This window comes from Carlito syrichta, unplaced genomic scaffold (genome assembly GCF_000164805.1).
Source record: "Carlito syrichta isolate Samal-C Ts95f unplaced genomic scaffold, Tarsius_syrichta-2.0.1 Scaffold148494, whole genome shotgun sequence".
Lineage (NCBI taxonomy): Eukaryota > Metazoa > Chordata > Mammalia > Primates > Tarsiidae > Carlito > Carlito syrichta.
Genome location: NW_007092590.1, coordinates 95,501 through 114,290, shown reverse-complemented (window position 1 = coordinate 114,290; position 18,790 = coordinate 95,501). Strand labels below are relative to the sequence as shown.

At 40.8% G+C, this 18,790-nt stretch overlaps 1 protein-coding gene across 2 annotated transcripts in view; it reads left to right on the top strand.

Annotated features, from left to right (window-relative positions):
- Positions 1–18,790, top strand: part of RYR3 (ryanodine receptor 3) — a 160,337-nt gene that overhangs the window by 104,824 nt on the left and 36,723 nt on the right. For both annotated transcript variants that reach the window (XM_008050522.1, XM_008050521.1), the window contains 15 exons: positions 1,461–1,631; positions 1,933–1,992; positions 3,529–3,660; positions 4,099–4,211; positions 7,109–7,205; positions 9,086–9,192; positions 9,654–9,705; positions 10,958–11,011; positions 12,001–12,100; positions 12,260–12,339; positions 13,905–13,981; positions 16,533–16,606; positions 16,864–16,881; positions 17,286–17,366; positions 17,816–17,904. In XM_008050522.1, the coding sequence (XP_008048713.1) occupies positions 1,461–1,631; positions 1,933–1,992; positions 3,529–3,660; positions 4,099–4,211; positions 7,109–7,205; positions 9,086–9,192; positions 9,654–9,705; positions 10,958–11,011; positions 12,001–12,100; positions 12,260–12,339; positions 13,905–13,981; positions 16,533–16,606; positions 16,864–16,881; positions 17,286–17,366; positions 17,816–17,904 (1,305 nt within the window). The remainder of the gene's footprint in view (positions 1–1,460; positions 1,632–1,932; positions 1,993–3,528; positions 3,661–4,098; positions 4,212–7,108; positions 7,206–9,085; positions 9,193–9,653; positions 9,706–10,957; positions 11,012–12,000; positions 12,101–12,259; positions 12,340–13,904; positions 13,982–16,532; positions 16,607–16,863; positions 16,882–17,285; positions 17,367–17,815; positions 17,905–18,790) is intronic.

Sequence of the window (18,790 nt, the reverse complement as noted above, 5' to 3'; positions counted from 1 at the left end):
GCCTCCTTCCCTTAGCCTCATGTCCTTTCCTCTGTTCATGTTTGTCACTGTCCCTCCTGCTGCTGTCCTGGAGGCTGACTAGTGTTTTGGAGCACCAGACACAGGTGCCCCTGCAGCCAGTAGAATCTTCTGGCGGCATTTGGCCGGCCTAACTTTTGCTGGCCCAGGGCTTCGTTGTGGTTTCTGTGATACAACTATCTGAAGGTGCAGCAGCCGCAAGCTTGGTAAAATAAATCATACCTTTCTTAAGAGTGTCCATTGATAATTATGAACCATTTTCACACTTTTGGAAAGTCATTTAAAGAGATTAGTCCCAAGGCAGTGTTAATTCTGACAGTATTCTTCTCTTCTGAAACCATCTCTCATAATGTGAATTCTACCCTAGCCCAAGAGGCCCAAGTCTTTGCGTGCCAGGTCCAAGGAAGGCATCTGGCATGGCCCCAAAGCCCTGTGTCTATATGTCATTGTAAGCCACAGTGCTACCACCTCATTGCTGCAAACACTCCATGGCACCTCACAGAGCAAAGCTTTGGTGAGCCCTATATCCCCCTCCCTCGGGGTCCCAACATGCTTCCAGCTACCCAGCCCTCCCCATCCATCAGGTGCCCAGCCAGCCAAGGCCAAGTCCTGCAAGCTGGGTACCACATGGGCAACTTTGCTCCTTTGGAACCTGGTGTCATGATAATCGAGTCACTGCCATGCCTGATTTCCTTGAGCCCTCCTGGACCCACCACGTGCTGGTCACCTGGATCTGCCATCATGTCAGCCCAGTGTGGTAGATTCCTCTCTAAAACCTACCTCTTCACTGAGAGGACTCTTTCTGAAAAGGATGATGGGATATTAGCCAAACATAGGTGCTAACTCCCATGGACTTAGGGAGTTTCTTTCTCTCACGTCTCTGGTTTTTTTCTTAACTTTGCCCCAGTCAGACTCAAAGCAGCCCCATTTTAGACTATCCTTTTCCTGTGAGAATTTGTGTTGCCTTGTGGTGGAGAGGCTACGGGAAGTACTCCAAAGCACTAACTTCAGCCTTGGAAACACAGCAACTGCTCCATGGTGGATGCTCTTTCACATTTTTACTAATTCCCCGGTGTCAGAATTCTCTGTTCTTTTCTGGGGTCATTTTGTCAGTCTTCAACTCATTCTTTATGCAAAACCACCGTTTATTTGTTCAGTCACTCCAGAAGTGAGTGAGCAAAGACCATAGATGTCTTTGATGTGTGCTTAGTTGCATAGTTCCGTGTGCATGCACAGAAGGAGAAGGCTTGGGGTTAGGGCTGGTCTTTTAGGGTCACCTGGTTTGTCTTTGTTTAACACACTCTTTTCACTGTCCTTTGAAATGTAGTAAGGCTCAGCCTGTACTGACAGGGCCACAAGGAAGCAAGCTGCCTCTGAGATGAGGCAGTTCCTTTCAGAGCATCACTGAGGCCCTCTCTGTTTATTTCAACATTATCTCCTAGTCTGGAGGACAGGACCAGGAACGGAAGAAGACAAAGCGGAGGGGAGACTTGTATTCCATCCAGACCTCCCTCATCGTGGCTGTGCTCAAGAAAATGCTGCCCATTGGTTTGAATATGTGTACTCCAGGTGATCAGGAGCTGATCTCCCTCGCAAAATCACGATATGGCTATGTAAGCTGCCCTCTGATGACTGAGTGTGTAACACAGTCCCTGCAGGGTTAATGCCCCTCCTTTTGGTGTGTGGGGTGGGGGCAGATGAACAAAAACCAAGGTGTATGGAGCAACATATCCTCAGTTTTAAAACTGACTTGGGAGTCAGTGTGTGCCCTTTAGGACACATCTCAATCATATATTTTTCTTTTTTTCTAATAAAGATTCCAGAAAACTGTATATTGACTATCCATACATCCATACCCTACTTCACAGTTCAACAGTGATCTCTAAGAATAAAATTTGACATCTCTTTCCACAGAGGGACACAGATGAAGAAGTCAGAGAACATCTGCGGAATAACTTGCACTTGCAGGAAAAGGTGATGATGCCTCAGGAAGACAATCAGAACTCACACGGGCTTTCCTTCTGGCTGCAGAGTTCCATCCTTTCACTTAATTTATTCATGTTATTTAAATGTGTTCTAAAAATAGTCTTGGAGTATTTGTATTTAGTTAGTAGGACTGGCTCTCTGCCCTTAATTTTTAAAAAATTATTGATACATAAACTGCCCTTAAGTTTTGTTTTTTTACCTTAATTTTTGTTATTTTCTTTGCTATTACAAAGAGGATACAAAAAGGCATCAAACAAAGCATGTCCTCCTATTTCCCATTATATGAACATCAAGCCCTAGCAGGGGGATTTAGATTAGGTCTCAGCATTTACTGACAGTAAATCTTGTTAAACAGTGAGATGGACACCAGAGGAAGTATAAGCACCTCCTAATCTAGAGATATCTTGAAAAAAAATTATTTTGTGTCTCAGTGCTGTAACAAAAAAATCCATATGATTATGATTTTAAAAGATATTTGAGGGTTTTTTGCAGGCCTATGAATCAGAACAACTCTTTCCTCAGATACATTATCCCTGAGATGGAGAATTAAACCAATACAAAAAGTTTTTCCTTTCTGCCCAAAATATATAGGAGTGGTGGACAAAATATACAGAAAAGAGGCAATCAAAAAAAATCTCAAGTACCAGAAAAAATAAGACCCTCTAAATCATAGTAGTGAGGAGAAGATATGTGGTTAGAGAACTCATAGGGCTCTTCAGGCTGAGTATGTATCTTAGAGGCTGGTATTTTTAATCATCTTGAAGAAGAATGTGACCTAATGACCAATGCTGTGCATAGATAGAGCAAGAAGCTTACATACAATTAGCCTTTAACCAATGAAACCCTTGAATATTCTACCATTAAATCACTTGAAGAGTCTCTACCTTCTAAAATATGAGATGAGATACAATAGATGAAACTCCTCCTGAAGACAAGCTCACTTTTTTTATTACAAAGCACATAATAAAATCTACCATCTTTAGAGTCAGCATATGAAACAATGAGAATTCAAGTATAAGAACCTGTAGAAAAAAATTTAAACATAAATATAGTCTAAAATATTTAAAGAGAAATAAAGGAAGCAATAGATTCCATAGAGCAATAAATGGACTTTTTTTTAAAGGAGAGGGGGAGGTGGGTTTAAAAAAAAAGACCTCATGGTAATTATAAAAATAAAAATAATCATTGAAATTTAAGATCTAACAAATGGGTTAAAAAATAGACTAGACATAGCTGAAAAGAGAGTTTATAAATTAGAAGATTGCTTTAAGGAAATCACCCAAATTGCAGCATAGAGAGATAAAGGGGTAGAAAATAGAAGAGTTAAGAGATGAGAAAAAACTAGAATGAGAAATTTCTCCATAGCATCTACAGTATTCCAGAAGATAATAATAGAGGAAATGAGGTTGAAGCAATAATAGAAGAGAGTCTTGATTACTATGGAACCAGGGTAGGATTAAAAGGCTTTTTCAGTATAAGAGATACAGGAAATTGCTCATGTCATGGGTATCCTTCAATTTTCAGTCTGATGACCCAGCTGTAAAATGGCAATTAAACCTCTACAAGGATGTTCTGAAGAGTGAAGAACCTTCCAATCCAGAAAAGACAGTGGAGCGAGTACAGAGAATTTCAGCAGCTGTCTTCCATCTAGAGCAGGTAAGGAACATCAAGCCTAAGGAGTAAGGAAGCAAAACTACCCTGGAGAATATAAAGCCTCTCATCACTCAGCTCTCTGTGACAAATTTCTTCCTAAAACTGAGAAGACAAAGAGCAAGAGTTATACCAGATTACCCCCAAGTGTCATCTTGGTGCCTTGAGAAAGAAGACCCCCTCAATTCTTTTCTCTTCCATCGTTTTACAAATTCTTGTCATTAACTCAAATGATATTAAGCAGTAAATGACTAGAAACAGTTGAGAGTAGGATGAAAAACTAAGACCTTCATAAACTGAATCATCCACTGCTAGGTACATATTGCTAACTACAGCTGAGAAGGCAAAATTATTCCAGGGTTAAGAAGTCTTGGCTACAGGTGACAATCATCTGCCACCAGAAGATCAGCCTTGTGTGCACCTACTCATGTGGTTTCTTCTCAGGTGGAACAGCCTTTGAGGTCCAAGAAGGCCGTCTGGCACAAACTGTTGTCAAAGCAACGGAAACGGGCAGTGGTGGCCTGTTTCAGGATGGCCCCTCTCTACAACCTGCCCAGGTAAGTATTCCTTATTTTCTGGAATGTGAGCCAGTGATAGGAATTGAGGTATCCTCCCACAGCTGTGCTTTCTTCTGGTCCTCACACTCTTAATCCAAGGAATAGAAATTGGAGTCCTTGGCTTATGGAGTTATTGCAGTCTGCATAGTATAAGGGACCGTTCAATCAATCAAGGTAAGCATAAAAACCCAAACTGGATGAGATTCCTTAGTGCCAGTTCAGCTCACCATTTGCACCATAAAGTCAACCAAGTAAGCATATAGAGGCATCTGCTTTTGCTGAGGTGGGGTTCTTTGTGAGGACGTAAAGGCTTCTGGAAAAAGAAAACTGTTTTCTAAAACACTTTACCCCAAATTTCATCAACAGGCAATATTTCTCTGCTCAGGCACTCGACACCAAACTTACTGTTTCCTCAGCAGGCAGAAATGTAACTTGAGAATCTTTTAACACAGCGTATTAGCTGTCAAGATGTAGCAAAGCTAGAGATGACCAATAAGGCCTGTTAGGGCCACAGTGCCTTTAAATATTTTAGCTTTTGCTCTTTTTTTTTTTTTTTTGGTAGAGTTTAGGTCTCGCTATGTTGGCCAGGCTGGTCTTGAACCCCAGGCCTCAAGTGATCCTCCCACCTTGGCCTCCCAAAATACTGGGACCGCAGGCATGAGCTACCACACCCAGCCTAAGGTTCTACTTTGAAATAAAAAACATTTGAAAGTTACTGAAAAGTTTTTTGAAAACATAAAGAAGAATATCAGTGACCGACTGGGCCAGTGTTGACTACTAAGACTGACTTTCAGTATCTTTGGTGATGTGGCAACATTCCCATCTTCGAATTTCTCACAGAGTAGGTAAGGTCGGGCCTGAGATCATTAAACAAAGCTGGTGACTGATATCAGCTTTGCTCATCAACTTTCAAAGCCATAGAAACATTTCCACCTACTCAGGGAAAATAAACTGACTTGGACAAGTATATTCTGAATCTCATATGAGTAGATGTGTTTCTTTGGAATATCAGATAAAGGACCATTCCTATGCTTGACATTTTGTTTTTATCAAATTATAACTCTTGGCTATCATTTGTCCTGAGTGTCCTTTAGTACTGTCCTGAGCCAATTGACCATCTGACCATCTGAGCTTTCCTACTTAACGTCTTTGAAGATGGTTGAGAATTATGGCCTCTGAGACACACCTGCTCCAACAGGTCTCTCTCAAGAAAACAGATTACTATCTTTGGGAGAAAATGGGGCACTCCTAAATCAAGTAGAATTCTTGAAAGCTGAAAGGTTAAGACATCATGGACTTGAAGGCAGCTGAAGTCCTGAAAGAAAAGTGAAATTCACAGCTCAGTAGAAAAAGCAAAAGTACATGGGATTTTTGCTTTCTCAAAGTGTTTACTTACCTCCCTCATTGAGCTCTCTACCTGATGCTGTACTAACTTGTCTCCAGAAGAGCCTAGCTCTAAGTACATGTCTCCAGGGCTGGGATAGCTAGGCAGAAATTACATCTCTCAAAAACAAGCATTGTTTTCAAAGCCCACTGAAAATATTAGTTTCATACTTACATAATTGGACTGCTCCTTCAGTAATTCTACCCCTGTTAGAGTAAGAGGAAGTTCAAGAATTCGCTATGTTCTTGAGGAAACCTGGCATTCCTAATGCAGTTGTTTTAGAAGAGTTGCTCTAGATATTCTCTCTAGCATAAAGGATTGTAAGAAAATTTCATAACAACAGCTAAGAAGCTGATGATGGAGACAATGCCTCTTTTCCACCTTGTGTTGATCGAAACTGCATGGAACTTTCCAGACTAAAGGGCTAAAGGGATTTATTTTGTTATTTGGAAACTGTTTCTCTGATCTTAGTTTTTAAAAGAAAACCTGTATGCTTTTCTCCAGACACAAAATTAACAATTTCTTCCTGAGCACCTTTCAACTGGTTTGGCTGGAAAAGGTTAATGAAAAAACTCAGTATAACAGGCTTATACACATTTTAATGGTAATGTAACCTGTGGAGAGACCTGCTCATTCTCTGCACACCCCTCCTTTCTTGACCATGATTTAATGTTGTCATAAAAACTCAAATTTGTACAATTTTTAAAAATAACTCTGATTGGTCAGATTTTGAAGAAAGATGGCAGGGCTGTGTTCTAGTGAAAACCACAACCTGCTCTTAATGGCTCTAGCATTGACTTTTATCTTCTTTCCTCCCCTTCCTACCTCACCACTCTCTTCACATTTGGTATATACTTGGCTGTTATGCAGCAGCTAATATTCTCAGAAGTGAATCCTGGATTATAGCGAGTAGCTCATGCCATTTCTTCAGTGTTCCCAGATACCATGGGCATAGCTAGAATTCACAGGCACACAAGAAATATGCTAATGATGTAACATGCCCAAGCCTTGCCTTGCTAAGTAGAAGCTGGAGCACCTTGCTAGTGTGACTACTTGGAGAACAAAAAGAGACTGTAAACCTGAGACTAAACCACCATCAGAACCATTTACATTGAATTACCGGGACAGGTGATCGGCCTAAAGTCATAGCCAAATTGCCATGTGAAGCAAATACTTGAGGAATGTTTCTTGCCCTAGTGATTTATTTCTCATTGGAGGGGAAATATGATAGAGATGCTGTGAGACCAGAGTAGTATTACAGACACCACCATGTTTTGTACTAACCATTCTTATTTTCAGAAGGTGCTCTGATATTCAGGAACCACCTGGTAAAGGGTTCTAGTTTCTTTGAAACGAAGGAATAGAGGGTTATGGTGTGCTATTGGACACCCTGACCAATCAGAAGATAAGAATTGTACAAAAGTCTGTCCTGCTTACTAACCATTAACTGCCCAAACTAAAATAATGAATTCCATGGATCCCTCTTGACCTCACTCTTGCCCCTTCCGCTCAGGCACCGCTCTATTAACCTCTTCCTCCATGGCTATCAGAGATTTTGGATAGAAACAGAGGAGTATTCCTTTGAAGAGAAACTAGTACAGGATTTGGCTGTAAGTACTGACTCAACTGGGAGCAGATATGGTTGTGAACGAATTTGATTTTTGTATTCATGTGTGTGCATTGTAATAATTTAGCATTCACAAAGAACCAAGTGTATACATTTGAATGGAACTAACTATGTAAATTCTCAGGGGAGGCCCTGCTAATGGTCATAAGAGCCAGAGGATGAATTTTCACTTGGAGGTGCTAATACTATTATCATCCTCATCATCTTCACTGTTAACAACTAATATTTCTTGAGATGCACAGCCATGTTATGGGAGTTCATGCTAAGTTAAGTTTTGAGCACCATTGTTGCAGGAGGCCACCCCAGCCAAAGCCCCACCTTCCTAATCGATAGCTCTGCTTTGGGGAAGATGCATTTAAATATCCTTCCTGCATCTCATATTTCTCTATCTGACTCTTCAGAAAATTTGGCATGCCCTGTCTCTAACAGACTTCATGCTCTAAAACCACTTAAAATGACATGCAATAGGAAAAAAGCTTATCACAGAGGCACCACAGAACCTCATTCTAGTTCAGAAAGTAAACCCTCCTCTTCTTTGATCAGCCGTAATTCTTTTTCTCCTTCTCCTCCTTCTCCCATTTATCTTTCTCTCTTATCACTTACTCTCCCCATTAGTCTCACTCTGTGTTTCTCATATTCACTTTTTTTTTTTTTTGAGTCAGAGTCTTACTCTGTTGCCCAGGCTGGAGTACAGTAGCACAGTCATGGCTACCGCAGCCTCGACCTACTGGGCTCAGGTGATCCTTCTGCCTCAGGGTTCCAAGCAGCTGAGACTACAGACCCATACCACCACAGCTGGCTAATTTTTTAATTTATTGTAGAGACGAGGTCTCATCAAATTGCCCAGGCTGTTCTCGAATCTGTGGGCTCAAGCAATCTTCCCGCTTCCACCTCCCAAAGTACTGGTATTACAGGCATGAGCCACTGCACCTAGCTGTGTTTCTTGTATTTATTCTTCTGTATGTCTTTCTCTTTGTTTTCCCCATCCCCTCTGTTCCTTTCCCCTTTTTTCTGTCATTTTCCTTCCATTTGTCTTTATGTCCTTCGTTCTTATCAGATATTTTTGTTGGTGAGAAAGACACTCTCTCAGTTTTCCTGATTCCTTGATTAGTGTGAATTGACTGTGAGCATCACTTCAGCCCTCTCCTCCTTCTGAACCATTCACACCACCTATGTAGTTATCACCAATTTACCAAATAGGGTCCACCCTGCTGTCTCTGCCACTGCTAGAAAATTCACTTTTACCTCTGTCATCCGCTGCTATTTCCCTTTCTGTAAAAGAAGAGAGTGAAAAGACGTGATAAGAGGAAAAGTACAAGGCCTGTAGCTCCAGGATGGCAACCCTCAGGAGCAGTGAAAATTTTAGAATCAACGATTATGTTACAAAAGAGAACCGTTTTGCTGGGTTGACTCCAGAATAGTATTAGACTCCAGGGGCCCCACTGCTTTGTGACTCTGGCCCTACCCCTATCTCCAGCCCAGCTCTTTCAGATGTTGGCCAGAGAGACCCAGTCTCTCACATGACTCTGCAGTGTTTCCCTCCTGAACTTGGGTGCCCAGAGCTTGCATGACAGTTCTGCTGATCGGGTCGGTAGCTTTTCCCTTACGGTCAGCCTTTTGCTTTTTCTTTCATTTTTTTAACCTGAAATTGGAATGTTTCTTCAATTGGCTGGAAAAAAATGTATATATATACCCCAAACCTTGCATCCTTAGGGCATCTATTTTGAAATAAATATATGACATAGTGATTTCTTTTTTGTGCTTTCAATCTGATGCACTCTGTGCCTTGCGCTTTGTTCGCATGCAGTTTTGTGGCACATGACAGAATTCATGCCTAAAAACTGTCTTTGTTGGTTTGTGTAGAAATCTCCCAAGGTGGAAGAGGAAGAGGAGGAAGAGACAGAAAAGCAACCTGACCCACTTCATCAGATCATTCTCCATTTTAGCCGCAATGCTCTCACGGAAAGGAGGTCAGCCCTGCTTCTCCTAGGCACCAGGGGTGCTTGTGTCTGCCCCAGGTCTTTCACTTGCAGATGGTAGTGGGTGGGAGAGGAAAGCCAGATTCAAGCAACCCTCCTTACTGCTCTATTTTTGGCCATCTAGCAATGTCTAGGGAAACTGCATCAAGCCACAGTCCTCTCATCATAGTGCCAGACATGGAGCTGATTAAACAGCCTGAAGCTGTAACCTTCATTCCCGAATATCATGTCAAGCCAATGCTGATTCAGATTTTGTGGTTTCTAAGAATCAGAGTGGAGGAGGGGGGTTTCTAGTGCATTCTTTAGTACATATAAATTTTACTATTACTACTAATTTTACATATGTACTAATGCATTCATTAGTACATATATAATTGGAGGTTTATATGACTCTTAGTCTTTCTGTGGTCCAAAGAATGGCCTGCTAAGTATTTCCTCCATTTTTTTTTCAGCAAATTGGAAGACGACCCTTTGTATACTGCCTATTCCAGCATGATGGCCAAGGTACACCTAGGTTTTCTGTCCACTGTCTCAGTCTTTCTCTCTTCCCTTAGACCTCTTCAGGTGCATGGAAACTGTCATATTGAACAGCAGGCCTGGGACTTGGTCATGACATAGGTTCCAGGTATTGCTAAGGATGACATTAGTAAGCCAGCCTCCTAAGGAAATGTTAACGCTTTGCAGAAACAGCGGGTACTGGCGGTTAGGTTCAAGTGACAGTTCTAATGCCAGTTAAACAGCACTTAGTCATACAGATTACCTTGCATTTTTAGGCAATGTTCAGAACACATCAAAGAGTTCAAACAGGTGAAGGAAACAGCATTAGAAACCAGAGGAACCGGCCAGAAGCAGTGACTCATGCCTATAATCCCAGCACTTTAGTAGACTGAAGCGAGAGGATTGCTTGAGTCCAGGAGTTCAAGACCAGCCTGAGCAATATAGCAAGAGCTCGTCTCCCTAAAAAATAAATAAACAAGTAATCTGAGCATGGTGGCACCCACCTGACCCAGTTACTCAGGAGGCTGAGGTGGGAGGGTCACCTGAGCCTAGGAGTTTGAGGCTGCAGTGAGCCTTGATCATGCCACTGCACTCCAGCCTAGGCAACAGAGTGAGACCCTGACTCAAAAAACAAAAGAAAGAAATTAGAGGGAGATCCCAGTGTTCTAGAAGATACAGTGACCATAGATGTTCTATGTCACCTAGGAATATAGTGACCTCTGGAATGCTGAGTGGATAAGAAAACTGCTTCTCAAATGGGAAACTTTCAGGCAGAATGGAGGATGTATTGGGGTATAGAGACACCCATTCCTTTATCTAGCCATACCACAAGGCCCCAGTGGGAAGGATACTTTAGGATTCACATCCTAGTCATCCCCAGTCTTACTGTCATGCCCCTAGGGCTCTATCTAGAAAGGAGCAGCTCCTTGCATCCCTGGCTCCCATTTATACCAGACCCTTAATAGGGCAGAAGAGTTCAGGTCTGTGGTTAAGTTAGGTAGGCCCCCATTGATAATGTGATCTCAGTGTTCTCATTCTTATCTCTGAACTTCATGGGGACTGCAAAGATGGTATTTAGAGTAGAACATTGCCCTACAGTGGTCAAAATGTTCCTGGTTGTACACAGTGCTGAGGTCCCGCAAGGTTCTTGTGAATGATGTCCTGTCCCCCACCTTGCAAAGCAAAACAGGGGTATATTTATTAGATTCACTTTTAATATGGTTGTCTGTCTCCTCCTTTCCTGCTCCACGAAATCCAGAGTTGTCAAAGTGGAGAAGATGAAGAAGAGGAAGACAAGGAAAAAACATTTGAAGTAAGTTTTCACGAAGATTCAAAACAAAGCCGCCCTCCAAGGCCTGTAGGCCAGGCCTTCAGAAGTGAGTGCTGACATTAGCATGTGAAGCTCACCCACCAGGAGTGTCTGAGTTGGCAAATCTTCCAACTCACACCCGTTAGTTGTGGTGCTGTTGTCTGTCTGTCTGGAATAAAAGGTAGCAGCCAGTAAGTAAATCACCTCACTAAGTTTGTTCTTGTGGGAAATTCTACTCACGTACCTTAGTAACGGAGGCTATAGAAGAAGAAATGCTACTCAAGTATGGTAGTAACAGGGGCCATAGAAGGACAAATTCAAACATCCAAAGTGGAAAAAAAACAGAAAAATGAAAATCAGAGCAATGGAGACACTGGAATGATTTTTGCACGACTGTTCCATAAATGCAGATTGATAGTGATTTTTATTTTAAGGCAGTACAGGGACCCTGAAGTACCAAGATGAAACTATATTAGGCTACTTGTACTCTATTACAGCCAGAGTACATGGCAGAACAAAGCAGACATAAATGAATATAATTACAGTCTAGAGAGCTTTGACATTCCAATAACCCATGTTAACTGTGGTCTGAGCAGTGCAGAAAAGCAGGCATTTCTAACATTCAGCCAGAAATACTCAAGGTGACCCCTCAGCAGGTTTCCCTGTGTGACAGAACATTGAAAACAAACACATTTTAATGTTGCGTTGCTTCCTAAAATTATAGTATTCGAAGAGAATGGATTATATTGCTCATCAACATAAAAAATGGAAAATTCATCATCAAAATATGAGTTATGGGTAGACAGTTTTACAAAGCTGGATAGTGTCTGGAAATAGTCTTCGAAGGCCTGCATTACCCAAAATGATGTGACCTGCCTTCCTTAAACAACTAAAGGTTCTCTCTCTCACCACACCATGGTGAACTTTCTGGCAGGGGTGGAAACAGATCTTTCCCTGTGACATTTTGGGTGTGTATGTGTGTGTGTTTTCAGGAGAAAGAGATGGAGAAGCAGAAAACCCTCTATCAGCAAGCTCGGTTGCATGAGCGTGGTGCCGCCGAGATGGTCCTTCAGATGATCAGCGCCAGCAAAGGTGATTTTCCCAGCTTCTGGGTAGGCCCTTATAAGTTCCACAGAGGAATCATGCTATGACATGAAGAAATAGGCATTATTAAGGAGTTCTGTTGAAACCCAGTAAGCATGACTTATCACCTGTTACCTTGGTGATTCAGTCGAATCTTCGCCCTGGCAGGTGAGATGAGCCCCATGGTGGTTGAGACTCTGAAGCTGGGCATCGCCATTCTAAATGGAGGCAACGCTGGTGTGCAACAGGTAACGGGGCCTTGCAGGAGGTTTGCAGGTTCCTGAGGTGTTCCCATTTAATACCCATCATGCTTCAGGAAAGAGGTGTTAACTGCTACAGAGGAAGGCTTCCCAAAACCACTCAGCTGGTGTTTGTCCTTAGCGACCAATTATATCAAAGTATCTGGGAACACAGATGAACTCAGGGTTGGGAGTCTTCAGACAAATGTATATTTGATAAAGAGCTTTTTACCCTGGATTAAAGAGAAAAACATTTAGTTTTTTTTATCAGCAGATGATTTTCTGCAAAAATATATTCTAGAAGAAGTTTCCTGTGCCTTAGGTTTATTTTAGCCCTTTCACTAATTACCTGCCTTACTATGAGCAAGTAACCTCATCAGTTAAGTGGAGTTGATAACCCCACATGCCTGTTATTTATTTATTCATTCGTTCATTGAACTGTCTACTGATTGCTAACCATGCTAAACTTTGCTGTAAGTACAGAGGGTGTAGCTGTGAATAATACAAACAACTGCCCCACCCCACCGTCATGCAGCCTACCTTCTAGTGAGCATTACATGAGACAATATGCAAAAGTATACTGCTGAGTGTCTGGCACTTGACGTTCATTCAACAAATGAATTGGAACTGGCTGCAGAAGACAGGAAAGTACCAGTGTCTCCCACGCACTCCAGGCTCTGGTTAAAAGCATCTGTGAGCACATGAAAGTAAAATTTCAAACTCTTGGCATCGGGAGGGTTATATACCAGGAAATTTGAGAGTCTCCAAATTCATAACTAACCATTGTTGCATATAATTTTTTTCCAGTTTTTAGGTCATCCCAAACAAATTTCTCATTAATAATTATTTGACTTTTTATTTTTATTATTTATTTAGTTATTTAATTAATTAATTGATTAATTATTTTTGGTAGTGTTCAGGACTCACTTAGTTGCCCATGCTGATCTTGAACTCCTGACCTGAAGCAATCCTCCCACCTCAGCCTCCCAAATTGCTGGGATTACAGGAATGAGCCACGGAGTCAAGCCAAGAGTTATCTTTTTCTAAGTTACCCCTCACTGTCTGTTGTCTTCCATCACCAACTATCAGTGGATTTTCTTGCAGGGCCTTTTATTTATTTATTTTTAGCAAACTTGCTATCATGTCAGACAAAGTTCCTCCCTTCCCAGTACCGAGAACACAGTAAACAAAGTCTTACTGTGAAAGAAATGCCGAGCTTCCACTAGACTCAATACTGGCTAAGCTCCTTGCTCCTGTGTGCCAAACTTACAGCATGAACTATTCAGATTATACCTCAGCAGCATTAAACATTGCTATATCACAGTCCTGGTGCTGGTTCCCAAATAGTAGCGATGTCAGACAGTAAATTCATGAGTGTCAATTTTGCCCTAGCAGAAGTACCAATGGATCTTTAGCATGGTCCATTCCAAAAGATTCTGATTCCATAAGCGGAAGGTCCAATTCAGTGTGCTGGTGTGGCTGGGGATTTGCCATTTCTCTGTCAGGATTAAGAGGGTCAGCATTTGTGGCAAGGTTTTCATTGTTTTTCCCTTGGCAATGTGTTTCCCTCACAGAAAATGCTTGACTACCTGAAGGAGAAAAAAGATGCCGGATTCTTTCAAAGCCTTTCTGGTCTTATGCAGTCTTGCAGGTAAATGTAAGAAAGCCACCATGGCAATTTTTTTTAACTCTTCATTTTGCAAGGAAAGGGGGGCAGAGCAGGGGAAGCACAAATAAACTGGCCTACCACAGAATTACTGGGAACAGAGTCACCTACTTTAGAAAGCTAAGAGAATGGGTATTGCTCCTCCCATCATCAGAATTACATTCAAATCACATTCAGAGGGGGAATAATTGCCATTCACCACACACCCACATTCCTCCACTGTTATTTTTATTGTTTTTAATCACCCTTTCTTACCTTCTTTTTGATTATTTGTTTTCCTAGGACAATAAGTGTGCACATTGAATTTCTCCTCAAACTTAACTGCCCATAAATGTCAAACCAGAGGAGAGTGAAAAAGAGTGAGAATTCCTCACTATGATTCAAGGCTGTGTTTTTATTAAGACCTATTAGGTACTTTGTTAATCTTTATCCTTAAGGATTCTTTGAGCTTGAATAGCTGTTGGGGTGGAGTGCATATTGTGATCCAACATTTTGACAGAGGTATATCCTGACAAGGGAGCATTTTGACGTAACCTGAAAAATAAAGCTTTGAACTTTCAGTTTATATTACCAAGCAGTGTGAGCTGCCCCTCATGGCTGAGCCCTCTGATAAATAAACAATATATAACTAAGAGTCACAAGGCTACTATACTTACTTGTTTCAGAAATGAGCCAACAATCTTTCTCTAAAATTCATATGCATTTTGAATAGTCTGCAACTCATTCTAAAATCAAAGTTTTCATTTTCTAGCTTATTGCCTCCAATAAACATGCTTTAAAATTGAATATTTTGTCTTTCATTTGAAGTTTTGGAGGATCCTTTCTTTTGGTGGACTTCATAATTTTGCTAACCTTATTTGATTAGGTAAATATTATTCTGTAGGCAGTAGGGAGCATATCTGAGCTGTAATATGATTCCTTGTTCTCAAGCTATATCATTTTCCCCCCCAGTCTATTCATTTATTATCTCTCTCAGGAAAAGAAAATGTAATATTTCCAGATCTGACTCTCTGAGGCTAAAATAGTACATGTGAACTCAGAGACAGTAAATATCAAAGCAATTCAGTTCCACATTGCTCATGAAATTATCTGTGAAATTTCTAAGCATTCTCTCAGTGTTCTGTAATACTTAATATTACTAAACTCTTTTATAATGATGGCTTGGAGAGACAGGTGACATACACTTAATGCCAACTGAGTTCTAATAGAAGTTGGAAGATACCTTAATGGTTTTTGATGATTATAAAAATAATCCATTTTGTAAAATATTTAAGCACTAGAGAAATTAAAATATTCAAAATAGGTGTTTAGGGACAGAGCAAGGACCAGAAACATGTGTTGCACAGATTCAAAATCAAAACTGCTGCTTCAAAGCTACTCTGTCCAAATGTCCTTTCCCATATTCCCCTCCCCTGACAGCAAAACCAAAGGAGAAGGTTTAATTAGTCATCACACTGCTAGTCCTTCTCCCATCAGAATCACGGGGAGAGAGGACGACAAAGTTGGCAATAGAGATTTCACTATTTTCTCTTTAAAACTTCCATAAATTGCAAAATGTATATGACTCCCTAAAAATGGGGAAAGGATGCTGGATTTTTTCCCAATGTCTTTTCAGTCTAACAGTCATTTTCTTTACCCAATGGTAGAAGAAAAGCCAAGTTTTGTGGTGTCTTAATGGCCGAGACCATAAGCTTCCCTAAGAGCTATGCTCTTGTGAGACCTTATGTTCTGGGTTTTATGAAACCTATCAGACTGGGGACAGGGTTAGATTCTGATAGTAAAATGGAACCCACCCTACTTAGAAATAGTGTGATCAGACAGTGCTCAAAGTATTATCAAGCTTTGTGGTTGTACTAGGGCTTCCTCTTAAGTATAATTTGGCAGCAGTTATGACTGGGAAAATTGGGGAAAGTAGGGACAAAAACAAAGGCCAACTTGTCACAGGTTCAGGAACACCTAAAGATGCCATTGCTTGTGGAAAGCTTAATCACATTGCTTGTACTATTGACTCCTGAATGATACAGTCACCATAAAAGGATGTGGCCCTTCAAAACCTGAAAGTTTGTAGCTCTCTCCATCACTACTCTTCCTAAGCACTGGAAACCACTATTCTATTATGTGATTCTCAGAAAAAGTAAATAAAGTTGGGAGGTGAACATTAATTTACTGCAGTTTAAAGTAAACTCTTTTCCTTGAAAAACCTTAGAAACATATTATTCCTCCTAAATTTGGGAAACATTTCTAAATCTTGATTCATAAGAAAGAACTCAAACTAGACAAACGAGGTTAGTCACCATAAGTGTTTATGACCCCTTGCCATGTATTTGACAAAGTCTGAGGGCTATAGGCTTCCTTAGACATAACTGCTTGGCACAAAGTCAAGGAACCATTTGACTTTCCACTGCACTGTAATGTGTTAATCCATTTATGATAATATAGGAACAGGATCTTCTTAGTCAATAGATACATTGACGCTAGAAATCTGCTTTTGCTGTGTGTATAGTCCTGAACCTTGTTTCCTTTTGTCTATTAAAAGTGTCCTTGATTTGAATGCATTTGAGAGGCAGAATAAAGCTGAAGGCCTGGGCATGGTGACTGAAGAAGGAACACGTAAGTAACTAATGAATGTGAAGGCCATTCTCTTCTGGATTAAAATCTTAATTAACTGTTTCTGGTCCGAGTCCAGGTTTACTGCTTCTTAATCTGTAAAGACTTGCTCCATTTCAGCAAAATGTTTTCCTTAATAGCTTTGAAAAAGCCAGCATCCAGGCCAATGTGTTCATAGAGCCACTCTTAACTAAAGACAGTTTCTCATGGTGTTTATGGTTTCCTCACCTTGTGTTCTTCTATTTTTCTCTTATCACCAGTCATTGTTCGTGAGCGTGGTAAGTTTGAGTTTCTGGCCTGAATTCCTACCATGTGTGTGAATCCTGAGAGATCTCATTTAATTGCCTCAGTGCAGACACATTTTAAGCTTGGTAGTTGCATGTTGAGTTTAACTCAGCAGTGTGATGATTAATTAAAGAAGTGTCTTCCATCTGTGAAGCATGGGTTATGGACCGTGAACCATTTACTGCCCCTATCCTGGTTGTTTTCATTACAAATGCATTGGTTGGGCATTGTGCTCTGCAGCCTCAGCTCAATTTAATCAGATTTTATACCGTTCATCCAGAGTCCCTTTTCAAACCATTCTGTCACAACTACTGTATCATTTTGCATTCATTTGCATTAAAAGGTGTTCTGTGTTGAGAAGCCAAACAAATGCTCATCAACATTTTTTGTTTTCAAGGTGAAAAAGTACTCCAGAATGATGAGTTTACGCGTGACCTCTTTAGATTCCTGCAGTTACTTTGTGAGGGACATAACAGTGGTGAGTGGAACAGATTGATCTGTCAAGGGAAAACAGCCTTCAGGTGCAAAATTATAATTCAATTCGGTATGTCTCTTTGGATATAACTAGTTGCTCACTCAGGGACATCAGTTTGCCCATTCCTCAATAAGAAATTCTATGTAAAATGACTTTTAACTTCATGGCTAATGCTATTTAGTGCCATCAAGGCTAAGCTGCTTTCAGAATCTTCAGATGGTGCATCTAAATACCCAGCCCCTTTCCCCTAGAGCTCATTAAACCCAGTTTCTGGTATCAGGGATTGGGAGAACTCAGGGCACAGCCCTGACCCGTAAGATCTAGCAGGCCCCAAACATGTATCCTTGTAAGACTTTTCATATAGTGTGTCTTTTCTGAGCTCAGTTCAGAGGGTATGCCTGGCTCCCTCAGCATGGCAGGGATGGGCTCTGACCCAGCACTGGTGCTCTCAGACTTTCAGAACTTCCTGAGGACTCAGATGGGCAACACCACCACTGTGAATGTCATCATCAGCACTGTGGACTACCTTCTGCGGCTGCAGGTGAGCAGGAGGGCCTGCTTTCAAAAGATAAAGGCAGTTACACAGGGCCAGGGAGGACTCCAGGTACAGTCAAGCCCTAATGAGGAAGGCATTGTAATGTATGTCCACACATATATGGGAAGTCAAATGCCTAAAAAGTATGTTTGAAGACGGAAGTCGGAAGAAGTGGATAAGTACTAAATCATCTATTACAAAATGCTGGTTTGTTTTAGTTTTGCCAGCAAAAACCTAGTTGTATTGCCCAAGAGCTAGAAAACAACCTGTGAATGAGGAGGACAGATTTCACTCGAAAAAAGAGTTACAAAAGGGGATGGAAAAAAGATGAATTTATAAGTTCTGAGTGTTGAGAAGTCACTTGGTGAAGGAAGTCCAAATTATATGTAAACATACGGAAGATTTTTTTTTTCTTCATTGCTGATTTCTCATCTTGGTTCTGCTACTTACTAGTGTGCAACCTGAAGCAATTTATTTAACATCCCTGTGTTTCAATTTTCTTATACATAAAATGGGTAGAATTTGTCTCATAAAGTGGTAGTAAAGACTAAGAGGTTTAATAAACGCACATCTCATTTTATTGCACTTCACAGATAATTGTGTTTTTACAAATTGAAGGTTTGTGGTAATGCATTGAACAATTCTATTGTGGCCATTTTTCCAACAGCATATGCTTACTTTGTGTCTCTGTATCACATTTTGGTAATTCTTGCAATATTTTATACTTTTTCGTTATTATTATATGTTTTATGGTGACTTATGACCAGTGATCTTTGAAGTTACTATTGTAATTCTTTTGAGATGCCACAAACTATACTCATGGTAGACAGTGAGCTTAATCCATCCATGTTGTGTGTGTTCTGACTGTTCCACTGGCCGATCACTTCTCTCT